The sequence below is a fragment of the Lampetra fluviatilis genome, chromosome 7 (genome assembly GCF_964198595.1).
Source record: "Lampetra fluviatilis chromosome 7, kcLamFluv1.1, whole genome shotgun sequence".
In the NCBI taxonomy this organism is placed as follows: domain Eukaryota; kingdom Metazoa; phylum Chordata; class Hyperoartia; order Petromyzontiformes; family Petromyzontidae; genus Lampetra; species Lampetra fluviatilis.
In genome coordinates, this window is record NC_136281.1 from 10,292,771 (window position 1) to 10,308,395 (window position 15,625).

At 48.1% G+C, this 15,625-nt stretch overlaps 2 protein-coding genes across 4 annotated transcripts in view; one reads left to right on the forward strand and one right to left on the reverse strand.

Annotated features, from left to right (window-relative positions):
- Positions 1–1,162: 1,162 nt before the first annotated feature.
- Positions 1,163–7,183, forward strand: FAM161A (FAM161 centrosomal protein A). Of its 3 annotated transcripts, none has more exons than XM_078857965.1 (7): positions 1,163–1,421; positions 2,286–2,650; positions 2,756–3,038; positions 3,168–3,772; positions 3,972–4,136; positions 5,160–5,357; positions 6,065–7,183. In XM_078857965.1, the coding sequence occupies exons 1-7, from the start codon at positions 1,272–1,274 to the stop codon at positions 6,177–6,179; spliced, it is 1,881 nt and encodes a 626-aa protein (XP_078714091.1). In that variant the 5' UTR covers positions 1,163–1,271; the 3' UTR covers positions 6,180–7,183. The 3 variants fall into 3 exon arrangements, with proteins under 3 accessions (XP_078714091.1, XP_078714092.1, XP_078714093.1); XM_078857966.1 differs by having other exon boundaries at positions 2,756–3,014; XM_078857967.1 differs by lacking the exons at positions 5,160–5,357; positions 6,065–7,183 and adding an exon at positions 4,961–5,033.
- Positions 7,184–11,195: 4,012 nt separating this feature from the next.
- Positions 11,196–15,625, reverse strand: part of LOC144933345 (uncharacterized) — a 31,783-nt gene continuing 27,353 nt past the window's right edge. The window contains exons 15-21 of the mRNA XM_078858028.1: positions 15,057–15,622; positions 14,012–14,227; positions 13,383–13,478; positions 13,215–13,262; positions 12,259–12,373; positions 12,005–12,074; positions 11,196–11,328 (exon numbers count right to left, since the gene is read on the reverse strand). Of these exons, the coding sequence (XP_078714154.1) occupies positions 11,196–11,328; positions 12,005–12,074; positions 12,259–12,373; positions 13,215–13,262; positions 13,383–13,478; positions 14,012–14,227; positions 15,057–15,622 (1,244 nt within the window). The remainder of the gene's footprint in view (positions 11,329–12,004; positions 12,075–12,258; positions 12,374–13,214; positions 13,263–13,382; positions 13,479–14,011; positions 14,228–15,056; positions 15,623–15,625) is intronic.

Below are 15,625 nucleotides of genomic sequence, written 5' to 3' on the forward strand. Positions count from 1 at the left end.
GTCACGTAGAAGGGAAATAATAAAATAATAGAAATAAAACATACTAAAATACAATTCTCACGACGTTTCGGCCACAACGCAAGCAAAAAAATAGAACATGAAGAACTAGTTGCATGTGCAGAACGTGAAGAACCAGTGGCATCTACATCTGCAGAACGTGAAGAACCAGTGGCATCTACATCTCCAGAACGTGAAGAACCAGTGGCATCTGCAGAACATGATGAACCAATGGCATCTGCAAGAATGTGAAGAACCAGTGGCAACTACATCTGCAGAACATGAAGAACCAGTCGCATCTACATCTGCAGAACATGAAGAACCAGTGGCATCTACATCTGCAGAACGTGAAGAACCAGTGGCAACTACATCTGCAGAACATGAAGAACCAGTGGCATCTACATCTGCAGAACATGAAGAACCAGTGGCATCTACATCTACAGAAAATGAAGAATCCGTGGCATCTACATCTGTAGAACACGAAGAACCAGTGGCATCTACATCTGTAGAACATGAAGAACCCGTGGCATCTACATCTGCAGAACGTGAAGAACCAGTGGCATCTACATCTGTAGAACATGAAGAATCCGTGGCATCTACATCTGCAGAACGTGAAGAACCCGTGGCACCTACATCTACAGAACATGAAGAACCAGTGGCATCTACATCTGCAGAACATGAAGAACCAGTGACATCTACATCTGTAGAACATGAAGAACCCGTGGCATCTACATCTGCAGAACGTGAAGAACCCGTGGCATCTACATCTGCAGAACGTGAAGAACCAGTGGCATCTACATCTGTAGAACATGAAGAATCCGTGGCATCTACATCTGCAGAACGTGAAGAACCCGTGGCATCTACATCTACAGAACATGAAGAACCAGTGGCATCTACATCTGCAGAACATGAAGAACCAGTGACATCTACAGAACATGAAAAACCAGTGGCATCTCAATCTACAGGAGGTTATACCACTTTTAAAGCCATTCCCCGTATTTAGTGTACACGCCGTACAATCGATAGGAGTAAAGTTGGACTTACGAACATATCTCTGGAAGCTAACTAGTTCGTAAGTAGAGGAGTCCCTTGTGCTGTCATAGGCGACGTTTCGGACAATAGCTCATCGGTATTGCTAGCCCCTCCCCCTCCTGTGTAGCCCCGCCCCATCGTAGCTAGCCCCGCCCCCCTCCGCCACTAGCTCCGCCCCCTCCGTCGCTAGCTCCGCCCCCACGCATCCCCGGAAGTGTTCGCCGAGAGTCGCGAGCTTGGCCATGGAGTCGTCGCCTGCCGGGTCGGGCTGCTCCGGGTCGAGCCCTCGCCGCTGGTCACCCCGTACCGGCCCGGGGTCAAGGGAACCCGCTTGGGACATCAGTGAGGACAACGACAGCGACGACGGCAACAACCCATGGATTCAGCAGCAGGTACAGACTTGCGCCCCGCTGAGATTGCACGAACCAAGTGGACTTTTTAACTCACCACTGTTGGTGTCTTTGATAGATAAACGATCGCGTGGACGAGTAGGTGAGCGGCGGGGGGGGGGGTAGCTGTCTATGTGTGCGGTTGTCGTGGCTTCTGCTGTCCTTCGTCTCATCGCTCGTGGTCCTAGTGTCATGTCGCTACTGCTCTGGGTCTCGTCCGCGTTGGCGCGTGTTGATTGCCGCTGACCGCCACTTCCTCCCCCTTTTGGGTCCCACAATTCGCGTTGTTTACGGTTGCCGTGGCGATGCTGAGCCTTCACCGAAGGCCTCCATATGCATGGGAGAATGATGCAGCTTCAACATTAAATGTCTCATCGGGCAGCCGCACACCGAGGCTGTGCGCGTGAAGCTGCCAGACACGAGTTAGAAGCTTCGTCAGAAGGAAAAAAACACACAATTTTGAGTTTTATAGAGCTTTTTTGGCACTTTGCTCATTTGTGCTCATTGATTACATTTGCTGCTTCGGTTGATACGTGTGCAATGATTAACAGGTCAATTAGAGATAATACCTGGGGTTTTCCTGAAAAGAGATTGACGTTTCAACTGAATGGTCTTCCTAAGGAAATTACAATTTTCTTCCACGAACAGGAAGTTAATTTAAGAGGGCCAGCCCGCAGAAAAGTCGAACTATCTCTCGGTGACAGGTTACAAACCTCTTGTTACTTTTAATTAACCTCATATTTGTCTTGATTCGGGAGAAAAAAAGGACATTAGCTTTTCTTCATTCAACGGTGACTATACAAGTGGAAAATTATTATTATCGAGTCAGAAAATGTGACTTCCAACGGATAGTTTTCTCCCACACAGAGCACCGGGAGAGACCGGACCACAAGTGTGGAGGACACCTTCATTACCAGGAAACTGCTGGACTCACTGCTGGCAGAGGCGGTGAGTGAGCATTCAAGTGAGGCCTTCGCCTTCAAGCTGCAGGAACTGCAGACGCTGCAGGGCAGGCAGCTCGCGCGTCTGGAGGCTCTGAGCCGTGAGCAGGGACATCGCCAAGGCCACGACGGTTCGGGGCAGGAGGCCAAGGAAGGAGATTCCATCTGCTCTCGAGACCCACAACGTCCTCGCGCCAGGTGTTCAGTGGCCGACGAGTCAGAAGACGGTCGCAATGAGTTTATGCCGGAATTGGCATTTGGGGTGAACATTTCTGGCACCAGCAGTCACAGGTGATTGAATAGCTTTACACGTTACTGCATCGATATATTTACGCTCGTGTATTAATGTATCTTTTGAAAACATTTTGCTGTTTTTATGCATTGTCATTCCTGCAGATTCCAGCCGGAACTGCCGAGAGAAAGCTCATCCCTACACGATGATGCTCGGTGGAGCAACCATTCGTTGGAGGAAGGAAGCAGCTCAGATGAGCATGCAATGTCTGATGGAGAGGACCTGAATGTGAAGCGCCGTGCCGAAGGCAGAGACGGTGTTCCTTCACTTCTCCACCACATGTGGGAAGGGTTCAGCGTCGATGATTACGCGCCCTGCGAGAAGCCAGAGCATGTCCGAACCACGTCCGAGTCATCGACATCAGTGAGTAGAAAATCTGCTACAAAGGTATCGTGCCACAAGCACAGAAAATTAATTCGTCAAATATGTTGGTAAATTGAGTGGAAAATAACTTTTCATATCTTAAATAAGTATTGAAAGCAGGGATTTTATGAGCGTTTTGAAATCATCTGCCAGAAACCGATGGAGTGGACACCAAAAATCACGATTCCCGAGCCCTTCGGTATGACGGTTCGGGAGGAGGAGAGGAGGCGGCACGGGGTGAAGTCTCGCTCGGCCCGTCGTCTGGAGAAACTCGTGCAAGAGCAGCAAAAGCAAGAAGCGCAGCTGGAGGCCCTGAGAAAGAAACAATTCCGTGCCACTCCAGTGCCAGCTCACACTTTTAAGCCGTTGTTCACTGCGATGCACCAAGACAACCGCCAACCAAATAAAAAATATAACACAGCCTCGCGGGATGACAAATCAACGACAAAGATGCAGCAGGCAGAGGTGACGGGCAGAGGAGACGCGGGGGAGCACCGTGGATTTAAGGCCAAGCCTGTGCCACGCAGCGTGTACGACCCCGCAGTTGCCGAGCGGATCAGGGAGGAGGAGCTGTACCGGCGAATTCGCATGCGCGTGCGAGCAGACGAGACCCTGAGAGAGTCGGCGCTGCCGGGCGGCATGGCTCGCCGTGCAGCCTCTCCCAAGAGGGCTCGTCATGCCTGCTACACAAAAAGCAAGCAGAGGGACCAGTGCAAGCCCTCCATTCCAACAGCATCCAGTTCCATACAAATACACAGGTAATAGATATTTAGTTCACCTTGGTGTCCAAACTCCTATAATTGTAATTAATAACATCTATTTATTGTGCATAGATTGTAATATTTGGCCTATATCCATAGATGGCTTTGTAATGGTTAACCTTACCCCACACATAAGCCAGCTGTTGACGTGCTGCAGAACGTTTAGTCAACGAATTCATGGCTCTACCTTGTGCAGGGAAACTCCTAAGGATCTGCTCCAGAAGAATAACCTCCATGAAGTGACCATAGGTCACAATGGCAACAGTCGAACGGAAACTCTCGTGGGAGGCCACATGCCGGGTGTTCACATCATGTTTGAGGAGCAGAGTCAGGACGACTCCGATTCAGGACGTCGGTCGAGGTACAAAACGTGCATCTGGTTCATGCCTTGTGACAGTGATCCCACAACTTGCGTTACTGACAATGTTATTCAACAAACATCACATTTTTAGATGCTAAAATAAGAAAATGTGTTCTTGTGAAATAATAGGAATAATTTTTGTCAAATTCAACGCTTAGAAGTATAGCCATTTTAACTCGGAGGCTTTCGCGACCAATATCATCCATTAGAGGTTATTTTGGGTTAGATTGCGTAAATATATGGCGAATTGCCCGATGATGCTGGATGCAATTACCTGCGAAACGTCGTACTCAAATTGTAAATGTTGTGGATTCACGCTTCAACACACCGGTGAGCTAAAGCAGTGAACTATTTGTCTTTTGTCAACGTGACACTTTTTTACTGATTGGCCGTGTCGGGTGGTGGAGGTTTACGACACATTTATAAATAACGCGATCTAAACCCAAAAAAGTTGATTATGAATATGTCGTTAAAACCCGCCATTACCCGACATGTTCTGTTTACGTGACAATCCTTTCTAGTTGGCTGTGTCTGGTGGTGGCGGGTATTAACGACACATTTATATATTTACACGATCTAACCCAAAAAACCCTATATGATGGAAGTATAGCCATTGTTTTCCTGTCACTGGTGGTAGACGTTTTGGCCAACTTTTCAGGAAATATTTAATTTTACATTCAATCGCAAATGTGCTGCAGTCCAGTTGGATGAGTCATTGGAATTTGAGAAATGTTGAGTACATATATGCAGTTTTAAGTGATTTGAATTTCTAAAGATTGTGTAAAAAGGCAAATATAAAATACCATTATCCCTTGCTTTCGCAGACTTTGAATTGTCTCATTTGCTTCGGTGACAACTTAATGCAGTGAACCACAAAATCTTGTTCAAAATTATTGTTATTAAAAATACGTCGATCTTACAGAAAAATTTAGTAACTTAATGACAGTGTTTGAAGTGAATATGGGTGTGAATGCACTCTTTCTGGTCCCAAGTGTGATTTTACGTTATGTACCCACTCAACAGTGCATCGTCATCATCCAGTGTGGCAGATGAACCCACGCAACATCGGGGACCCGCACAGCATTGGCCCCTCACTCCCTCGCAGGCGGGTGGTGGAGTGCGGGTTGGATCCCGGTCCCGTGGCGTGGCCAAACACAGGGACAAGCGGAATTCATTGTCGCTCAGCGATGAGTGGGACAGCGACTACACTGAAGACAAGAGGTGTGCATGAATAGAAACGGAGCTTTGTGTGTTCTGAAGTGTGGTGACTCATATTTAAACTAAACTATATCTATTTTACCAGGTAAGGCCCACTGAGCTATGTAGCTTTTTTTCAGAAGCGACCTGGCCACAAATGATAGCTCAACGAAGTGGCTTATAAAATACTCTAAATGTAAAAATGTGGAGGGAAAAAAAACCTGTGTACCAGGCGTGATAGTTAACATCTCGGCAACAGATTTAACTGAAATTTATTGCACTGGAGAATCTCAATTACTTAAGAATTACTGTCGGCACACCTGTAAATGTTGTGGATTTGCTCTCCAATACACCAGTGTGTTGTACTAGTAATGAATTGGCATGTTCTGTGCACGTGACAACCCTTACTAATTGGCTGTGTCAGGTGGCGGCGAGGTTAACGACACATTTACGTGATCTAACCCAAAAAACTTATATTATGGATTTCATTACCTTGTCGACATTTCTGCAGATTTGGTAAAACATGAAATTATGGACCAAAGGGGAGTTTGACTACCATTAACCCTGCGTACAAGTAACGTCTAAGCCTCCCTTATCTCGGGAATATTCGTAAACCCTGTACAAAAGCAGTGGCATTGTGCAGGTTTTGTAGCAGCTTCGTTTCATTGGTTATATTGCACTTGTTTGATTGGCTTTAAGCGAGACTGGTACTGCATTGTGTGTGCACACAGGATCACACGGACCGAAGGAAGAAAACAAAGAGGCCAGCTCGGGTTCCACTCCTCCCAGAATGAGCGCTCCATCTCTTGGGAGGATGGATATATACGCAAGGACATAAGACAATGACATCCTGAAAAAAAATATTTCCCGTACAGTTAGAACAGTTGCTTAGCGTCTATAATGGTATCATCCATTTTTTTACAGTTTTTTTGAGACAGCAAGTTGAACTGCGTGGTTGCTGTTGGCAACATACTGCAATTGTATGCTTAACATTTTCAACTTAAAAGCTTGAGTGATGAACAGCACTGACAGACGCATTACACCTGATGTTGGTGAGAACTTAGGACGTGTGTGTCGCCAACATTGGTGGACGTTTGGAGGTTTAGGGATACAAATCGTAGGAAATAAATCTTCATCCTACCAAGTCGGTATGTGTGTGTATAGTTCAATTGACCTTGCTAAAAATGTGTTAAATTATAATTATTTAATAGCGATGATGATTTGTTTTTAATATTGTGCCGGGGCATCAAGGTCACCCTTTATTTTTGTAATTAGAAGTGAAGTTTAATATCTGACGATGGGTAAAAGTAACCAATTTAAATTGTGCTCAAAAGCAACCTGCGTACACGATTTAAATTGTTTTGCATTTCAAGATTTTTGTCAATTGCAATTTTTGGTATTAACATTCCACGTTAATGTTTGTCAACACATTATTTTCATCTATCTTCGTATCTTAGCAATCTGTGAAATGTAGCACTAAAGGTAAGCAACTTGTCTTCACAAATTAGGCTTGCAGTGTATTTGTACAACGTCTAAAACAAAGCTACACAACACATTGTTGGTCTGTCTCTTTTTATCCAGTGTTGGATTGCAGTCGTAGTTTAATGCAGTTGCATCTGCAAATAGATATGTGAATCACGGGCAAAGGAGAAGTGTGTGTATATATATACAGGACGTTGTATGTGTGTAGTAGGCAGTAGCGTAACAAGCGTGGGGCAGGGGGGGCCTTTGCCCCCGTGGCCAAAGCTACGAGTTGGGACCCCCTTGACAACCGCCATGAGATATGTTTTCAACAACAGTGCAAAGGAACAAAACCTTATTTAAAACGCGGTTAAAATTAATTTACGTGAAAATGCTTTCATTTACAATTAATGTTTTGATTTAATTACAGCAGTAATGTAATATTGCAAAGTGGTGTTACTGCGACAGTTGTAGTGGCTGCATTCTGCGAAGGCGGAGTGCCCCTACAGCGTTAAATATCCAAGACCGTGAGTGCAAGAGGAGCGGCGATATTTAGCCTCGGTGAGACTAATCAAATATTGGGGGCCCCACCTGACCGATGGCCGCACCCCCTGAGTTGATAATGTCGCTACTACGCCACTGGTCATAGACACAAGAGGAAGGTCTTGGACCTTGTCAAGGCGCTCTCCTCCCACCCAGCTTAAAATACGCTGCCAAGCTTAGCAGTGTTCATTAGGATGCTGTTTCTTCACCTGAGGACGGCTGCTTGCGTTGTGGCCGAAACGTCGTGAGAACTTTATTATGTTTTATTTGTATTACTTCCCTTCTACGTGACTTTACCGAAAGAACCAAAAATACAGGGGTGGGAGGTCAAGATTACGGGAGCCACAGGAGACAGTGCGACTCTTCAGAGATTGGGGTCCTGGTTGTTGAAGCAGAGAACAACTCGATATTTTGTGTAAACTATTCCTTGAGATGTAAAATAGCAAACCCACACCGATGCTTATAATACATTCTTTCCATCACCATTTTAATGTCAAATGAGTAGATGACGGTTATCACTTTTTGCACTTCATAAATTCCAAAGTTCACATTTAAAAGGAAAGTCATTTTCTTTAAAAAAATAAAAAGCCTAAATCATTCAACTGCTGGGAGGTCTTCTTGACTGCACGCTCCTCGATGCTGCCCTGGACATGACGCAATCACGACTGGCTGTGTCATTGTATTTGCACAGTTGTCCTGATCGTTTGCGTAACTCAGATAAGCATTGGTCAAGAACAGGACTGGGAAATAGTGTATTCAGTACTTTTACGCATTCAGCAGACAAAGCTGTTGACACGTCGGTATATAAATGTAATTGACCGATGTCATTCGGGATCGTCCATAAATGACGTCACGCACCTAGGGGGGGGGGCTCAGACATTTGTGACGATGTGTGACGATATTTATACTGGTAGGAACCTCTGGTTACACCAGCCCACAGGGGATTATTGTGTCCGTCCGTCGTGCAGAGATGGGGAAGGTGGGGAGGGGCTGGGTGGGGGGTGAGGCTAGGTGGGGAGGGGCTGGGAGGGGGGGGGCTGGGTGGGGCTGGGTGGGGAGGGGCTGGTCACCCCGTGGTGCCCTTATAAAACTCAACGTTTCACCTACTCACGCCGGCTTGTGCCCGCCCTCACAGTCGGGCATATTTGCGGAATACACCACGCCGCCGTTGACCCTGGCCATTGACCGAGCAACCCAACGTTCCTACCAGCTCCCTCCGCAGGAATGTGTTTTAAAGTTGCGCATTTTGATGTGACGTCACATTTCTCAAACCCCTCCCCCCTCGTCACACATTGTCACAAATGTCTGACTCCCCCCCTCCAGGTGCATGACGTTATTTATGGACGGCCCCTATCCTAATAGTTTTCGATGCTTTATAGAGAGGATCTGCCTCCTGCAGCTGGACCCTGCAGACCGATGTGGTCTGTAACAATTGCATGGGTTAGGGACCACTGATGACATCCCTGCTCCACCCAGACCTGGGTGGACAAGTGGCCGATGAGGCTGCCCCAAAAAAAGATAACAACACTCGACGTGCATTGACGAATCGGCGCTCTGTCGTTGGCCGACCGACAGAATTCGTGCGTTGCTGTGTGTTGTGAACACGCTGGGAATCATCCCAACCAAGATCCATATTTTTGGCGCAGTCCACCATAGTAGTGGAGACCGCGTAGGCTCGCGTTCCTGCGAGTGCCAAGAGCGGCCACCTTGGGGCGTCTTAGCGACTGCTAAAGCGACTTCAGCAAGGGAGGCGAGGCTGCCTCTGCTCCGTGGTCCAGGAGCAGCAGCGGTGCCACCTTTCATTGCCTTTGGCCGGCATCCCACAGACAGCCAGTTGCAGCTGCTCGGCTGCATGGTCACACGCGACTTTCACAATTGATTCTCATGCGGCAGATGGATTTGTGTCGGCATAAACAGCTATGCAATGTCAGCATCACAGCAGCACTGGGTGGTGGGAAGACTTCAATTGCATATCCTTGAAAATGCTGAAGAAGAGGTGGGGGATAGATGATAAAAATGGGGGAGAAATAGAGCCCTGAAAATCACACTGTGTAAATATACACCTCTGCTGGGATCTACTTTTCACGTTTGATTTGGTACGTAAAGTGGGAGGCGTGGGTGAACGGCCTTTCAGAGAGGAAACTCTGAACCCTGGCCTGGTAGACACCCAGGGACTAAACTTGATGTCACTTATAGACCGAGGGTCCTGCTAAGTTGTCGTGACTGCAAGGATCCATACTCTTTGGTTCTTTCAGTAAAGTCACATGAAAATTAAAAATAAAATAATTAAAATAACTACATTAAATCACAAATGTAGTTATTTCTTTTTTCACCTACGTGACTTTACCGAAAGAACCAAAGAGTATAAATTAATATGTGAGCATTACATGTTATGTTTACCAATACAGTAATTTTGGTAAATTTACATTTTCTCTTGGTAATATTTCATGTTCACTCGGTGCAAATGCAAGCAGTACAATGTAAATAATAATTGTGTGTGACACACCACAACTTGCAAACATGGGGCTCTGTGAAATAAAAACACACTTTAAAAGGACAGGTTGCAAAAACCTGCTGTCATTGTGCAATACGTTATGTCTGCCAAAAAACAGAACAGTGGTCAAAGTTTATACAGTTTCTACTTATCCTGCAGGTAAACATCTACTGACACTATGCTGACGCATGTCAACGTACAAGCGTAGCAATAGCATGTATGGATGTAAACAAACGTTATACAAACACAAAAGTGCACGTATGAACGTGAAGGCTGCGTTTCGAGCATGACTACCTCTGTCGGTCACGCGACGGCCCAACACCCGGGGTGCACGCCACTGCATGGCACCCATGTCCCACCATGCCACCAGCATCCACCAGCAGCGGTGGCGCCGGCCACCACATGAACAAGTGACCAGGACTCTGTGCCCACGGTTTTACTGGGCCTCCGAGAAATCGGGCATTTGGTTCTGGGTTCATTTCACCATCGGGACCCCTTCTAGTTACCAAGCAGCAGATTTTTTCTACGTCTTAGCTTTTCTGCAACATCTTTCTAAAGCTTCCTTCAGCAAGCCTTCCGCTCTGGATAGTGAACCAATCCGGATTTTTTTTCATCCAATTGTATTGACAGGAGCGTCAACATACGGTGTGAGTGGACTAGTGGCCACAGGAGGTAATGACAGGGGAGTCAGGCTGCAGTACGAATGGACTGGTGGCTACGGGAATGATCAAGAATAGGAGTGTGGCCAGGTGACGGAAGAGGACGGTGGAGTCTGCTGGTGGAGCGAGTGGTCTAGAACCAGCAAGAAGGTTCCGGAATGGGGGGCGTGGCCTCAGACCGTATATAAGGGAGATGCGCGGGAGACTCGGGGTTGTTGCAGTGGGGGTCTCCGCCTGTCCGAGTGTGAGCACGTGGCTCCTTAATAAAAGAAACCATCTCAAGACAATTGCGTCGAAGTCGACATGACACTATGATTTGTTGCAATTAGACTTGTGTCCTCCTGAACCTGCTCTATTAGTCTATCCATCCAACCGATTTTATCCATTGGATTCCCGTACCCACAACTCGAGATTTTCCAGACTTCCCACCAGACCCGCGGTCAATTATCTTAACCATGGCAGCAAATACAATTACAACTGTAATCGACCCCAGCTCTGCTTCCAAAAGTCCTCCATTCTCATCGTTTGTACCGAATATAACACGATCCTCAACAATACCCTGGGGTCTTTACGCACACTCAGCTGGGCTCACTGAAGAAGGAGCTGTTAAGTTAAACCGCGTGCGTGGTGACCGACTTTGGGACCGCATCACCGGGCGGGTGCCCAGTCGCCCGGTGGGCCGGTGCCACCGATTCACCGCGTCTCTCAGTCGTGCTGCGCAGAATGCACACCGCAGCGCTGCAGGGTGCGGCGCACGTGCACCGTGGCCTCTGGCGCGAACCAGCGGCGCGTGTACATGATGCTCATCACGTCCAGCAGCAGGTTCCTCTCTCGCCGACTGCGGGGGGAGACCACATGGCAACAGGGGCAAGCAGCAGACGCCAGGATTCAGTTGGATCTTTTGAAGGGGGCGTTAAATTCCCAGCCACGGCTAACGTCAGTCAGCGGTGAGCAATATGTGAACCGATACCGGGTAGTACAACGCCACTTCACTTACACTGACCAATCGATTGCTAGATAAAGGCCTCCCAACACCGTGTTGGTAATGGTGGTTGTTTAAACGCATTTCACCACGCTGGTCACCGTGGACTGGGAACTAAACTGAGGTCAGCGGGTTCAGAGCGCAGTGCATGAACCACTGCCACCACTGCAACCATTCAATGTTCTGATATTTAATAATAGCATCTTTCTGGAAGAGTCCTACTTACGGATCTAAGTATACTCTATACAATATTATTATAGACTTGCAATTGCAATGAGTTTGTGTAAAGGAATTCAATCAAAATGAAGGCCTCATTCGTGGTAAAGAGAAGGCCTACACCAATGCATCACTTCATGAATTAAATGATATTCTTAAACTCACAGTGCAATTTGTGCAGTTTATACGGAAATGCTGTGCTGTTACATAAAATCACAGGGACAGTGTGTGGTTGGCTCGTGCGTGGACAGGGTTGGTATGCAGGCCAACTCATGTGTGGCTGACTCGTGGGCAGGCTGGATCATGCGTGGCTTACGTTTGCCTTAGGGCTTCCCGGGCACGGCTGAGCTCCTCAAGATAATCACCCTCCTCCATGTAACTCCCATCTTAGAGAAGGCCAGTTGACACACATTACATACGCATAGACCCCCATGCATCCATATATAATTCATTAGTACACCAATCTATGCAATTATCTAATACAAAGAGAGATAGATAACGTTGCCTTTTAACAAATTAATGGCAATCGAGACATGCCATGTTTGCCGCATGTGGAAAGGACGCACCCACCTCGTTGACCCAGCTGGGGCTCCGGACCGAGGAATGGCTGCTTGAACGGGTGCGAGTTTGGGGCCCTCTCCAACCGCTCGACCGTCCCTCTCAGCAGGGCGGCCTCGGCACCCAGCTGCGAAACGACGCACACGTGCAGCTCTTCTGTCAACCCACTGCTGGATGAGGGCCTCCCCACGCTGTACAAGCGTGTGTGGTTTAATTGACCAAACTTCATCAAGCTGGTCGGCGTGTGTTGGTGAAGCATAGACGTGGGAGCATTGGAACAAAATGGATTTTGCGGCACTGCCCAATGCTGCTCGCGACGTAGCCCCGCAGCCACCTATGGCAGCCGGGTGTGCATGGCGGTCACCCAATCAAGCACTATCCAGGCTCAAACTTGCTTAGCTTCCGAGATCTGATGAGATTAAACTCATTATAGGTGATGTGAATTCATACATCGTGCGTTATTTAGTGCCCTACCTTCTGCCATTGGCGATGCCATTCAGTACTTTACCATACCATACACAACAGTGGTGGTGAAGCTAGGAAAGCATGGTGTCCAGTTGAAGACTCTAATGGTATGACAATAAAGGTAGTATGACTGAGATAATTATAAAAATAATAACATGACACATGCCAGCACCAGCCTGTCCTATTAGCAAGGTAAACATGATTTCAGTTCATTTTACAAAACTGCTCATCTCTCAACTAACAGGAGTCAAATACAGTAAAAAAAAAATCTTAAACCCTTTAAGATTTAGCATGGCATACATTTGTCAGTTTTTTTCCTAGGGTAAAGGTCGTAGACTCTTCATCATCAATACCATACAAACCTGGTTCCTTCCGGTAGGAATGAGCCCTTAATCGACTCTGCACAATAACATTTTCTCAAGTAAGTGCCATGACCAGCTGACAGACCGATCCAAAAACGTAACATTTCTGATCACGTAGATACAATGTACGGTAATACACACCCTCTGAAGACGACCATTCAGCTTTTCAATTTCCGCCAGCAGAATTTCCTGGAAGAAAATTCAACTTTTAGTTTCTTGGGGGCGGTAAAAAAAAAACACACGCGGCAATGACAATTTTGTTTCGTCTGACGAAAAACGTGCTGGGCGAACAGGAAGTTGGGCCCAAACCTTCTCCCGTGCGGCGTCGACTTGTTGCTGTCGCGTCTGACCTCTGAGCTGGCCGGACTCAGCCCGTGAGTCCTGCAGCTCCTGCAGTAGCCTATCCTGCAGGACACCACAGCGCTGAATGACAACCCGAATCGTCTGTACCGCGCCAAGTTAATACCACTGAGATTCACGTTCTGCCCAGGGAGATGGCAGCAATACAACGTTGATTTAGATTTATTTCCAAAGTATATCTATAATAGTGACAAAAATCAGCAGACAAAATCAATTAATAATGCATGACAATGTAATGTACCGTTTAAGATCTTGTTCCCATGAAATAAAAGTAATATGGATACTTAATAAATTAAAGATTGTCTGCTCACATCAATGTAGTTTCACAAGCGTGCGAATTTCGATTTAAAGCTTTCGTGACTGCAGGGATTCATCTTCTTGGTTCTTTCGGTAAAGTCACGTAGAAGGGAAGTAATAAAATAATAAAAATAAAACATAACAAAATAATTCTCACGACGTTTCGGCCACAACGCAAGCAGCCGTCCTCAGGTGAAGACCAGGTCTGTCGGGGAGACAGCGTCTGAATTCAGACCAGGTCTGACAGGGAGACAGCCCCCGACCACAGGAGCCCACCGCACCTTCTCGCCCTCGAGCGTGGCCAGCTTGCGCCGCTCGCGCTCCCGGGCCTTGCCGAGCTGAGCTCGCAGCTCCTCCAGCTCGGCTGAGAGACGCTCCCTCTCAAGTCGCCTGCCCCCTCCTCCTCCTCCTCCTGCTGCTGCTGCCAGGCCCGGATCCACGTCCCTCTCGCGCTGGAGCTGCGATGTCAGCTCCTCCACCTCCACCAGCAGCCAGTCCTGCAGCCGCAGCCATGGACAGAGTGAGGAGTCCAACTCATCATATTATTGTAAGATGCTCAGGAGCACCGTGGGTGACAGTAAATATAAGCAGAACTCTGTTCTGCGTTTTGACATATATGTAAAAAAATATTAACAAAATGTTTAAGCCCATGGACCTATTGGTTTTCCAGAAAAAACATCTCATTCATCAATAACACTTCCTTAAAAGGAAAAGTATACAAGAGAAAACATTGCAGGCAATGGCACCATCTTCATAGCACACCATAGGGAGGGTCATTGCCTGAAACGTTGCCAATTAGAAACACCGCTACTCCACACGTACATGCTGTGTCGACGTCACCTTCCACTACACACATACATGCATTGGCATCCTGGAAGGCTACAAAATCTGCCTCGGGTTTTCCAGACTCAGGCGATAACTCGTGGAGGTGCATTAATTGGCCGTGGCTTCATCATCAGCAGCAGCGGCAGCGCTTTCTCCACCAGACGGGCGCTTACAGCTTGCGCAACTTCTCAGGAGAACCATTCTGGTGGAGCCCAGCACTTGTGCAGCATCACCACCACCTCCTCCACGCTGCCATTGCAGTTTTACATTCCATCTATAAAATCAATCCACTTGCACTCACCACCTGAGAATAGAACACCTGAGGCGTCGTTTTTTTTCTATGAAAGGAAGCGAGTCACATAAGTACTTCATCCTAAAATTAATACTGCGATGAAGCTTCGAGTAGAAATACATCAACAGATTGCACGTCATTGTTACGAACAGTGAGACGCGCCTGTCCCATCAATATTCTTCATCGACCGTGGACACGAGGACCCTTACTCTCTCTTTCTGTGCGGCTGCCATCGCTCTCTCTGCGGCTTGCGCCTTCTCCTCACATCCCTGGTGCCGCTCCACGCTCGAGCCTCTCCTCGCTTGTGCATCGTCATCTCCCCGCTCCGGCGCGATCAGAGCCGCCTTCGGACACCTCTCCTCCGCCCCACGCCCGTTCGTCTGCGCGCCTCGCTCCTCCGCGACGGAGAGGCTCTGTGCGCAATCCCCGTCGCCGGTGAGCCACGAGCGCCGCGGGACGTCGTCCCCCGCGCCGAGCTCCACCTTGGCGTCACCACCTCCTCCTCCTCCGCCGCCGCGTGCGGAGTCCCCGCGCCCCGGAGCCACGTCCCGGGAGCGGAGCTCCTGCTCCAGCTCCGCCACGCGCCGCTGCAGCGCGTCCCGCTCGCGCCGCGCCTGCACGACGAACTTGTCGTACTCCTCGCGGATTCGCCGCTCCCGCCGGCAGCTCGAACACGGGCCGTTCGCCAGCGTGGCCTGAGACGGCAGCTGAGCGCCCTCCACCTCCGCCGCCACCAGCCGTTCCAGCTTGGCCGGCGGCCGCTGCTCCCTGCCGCCTT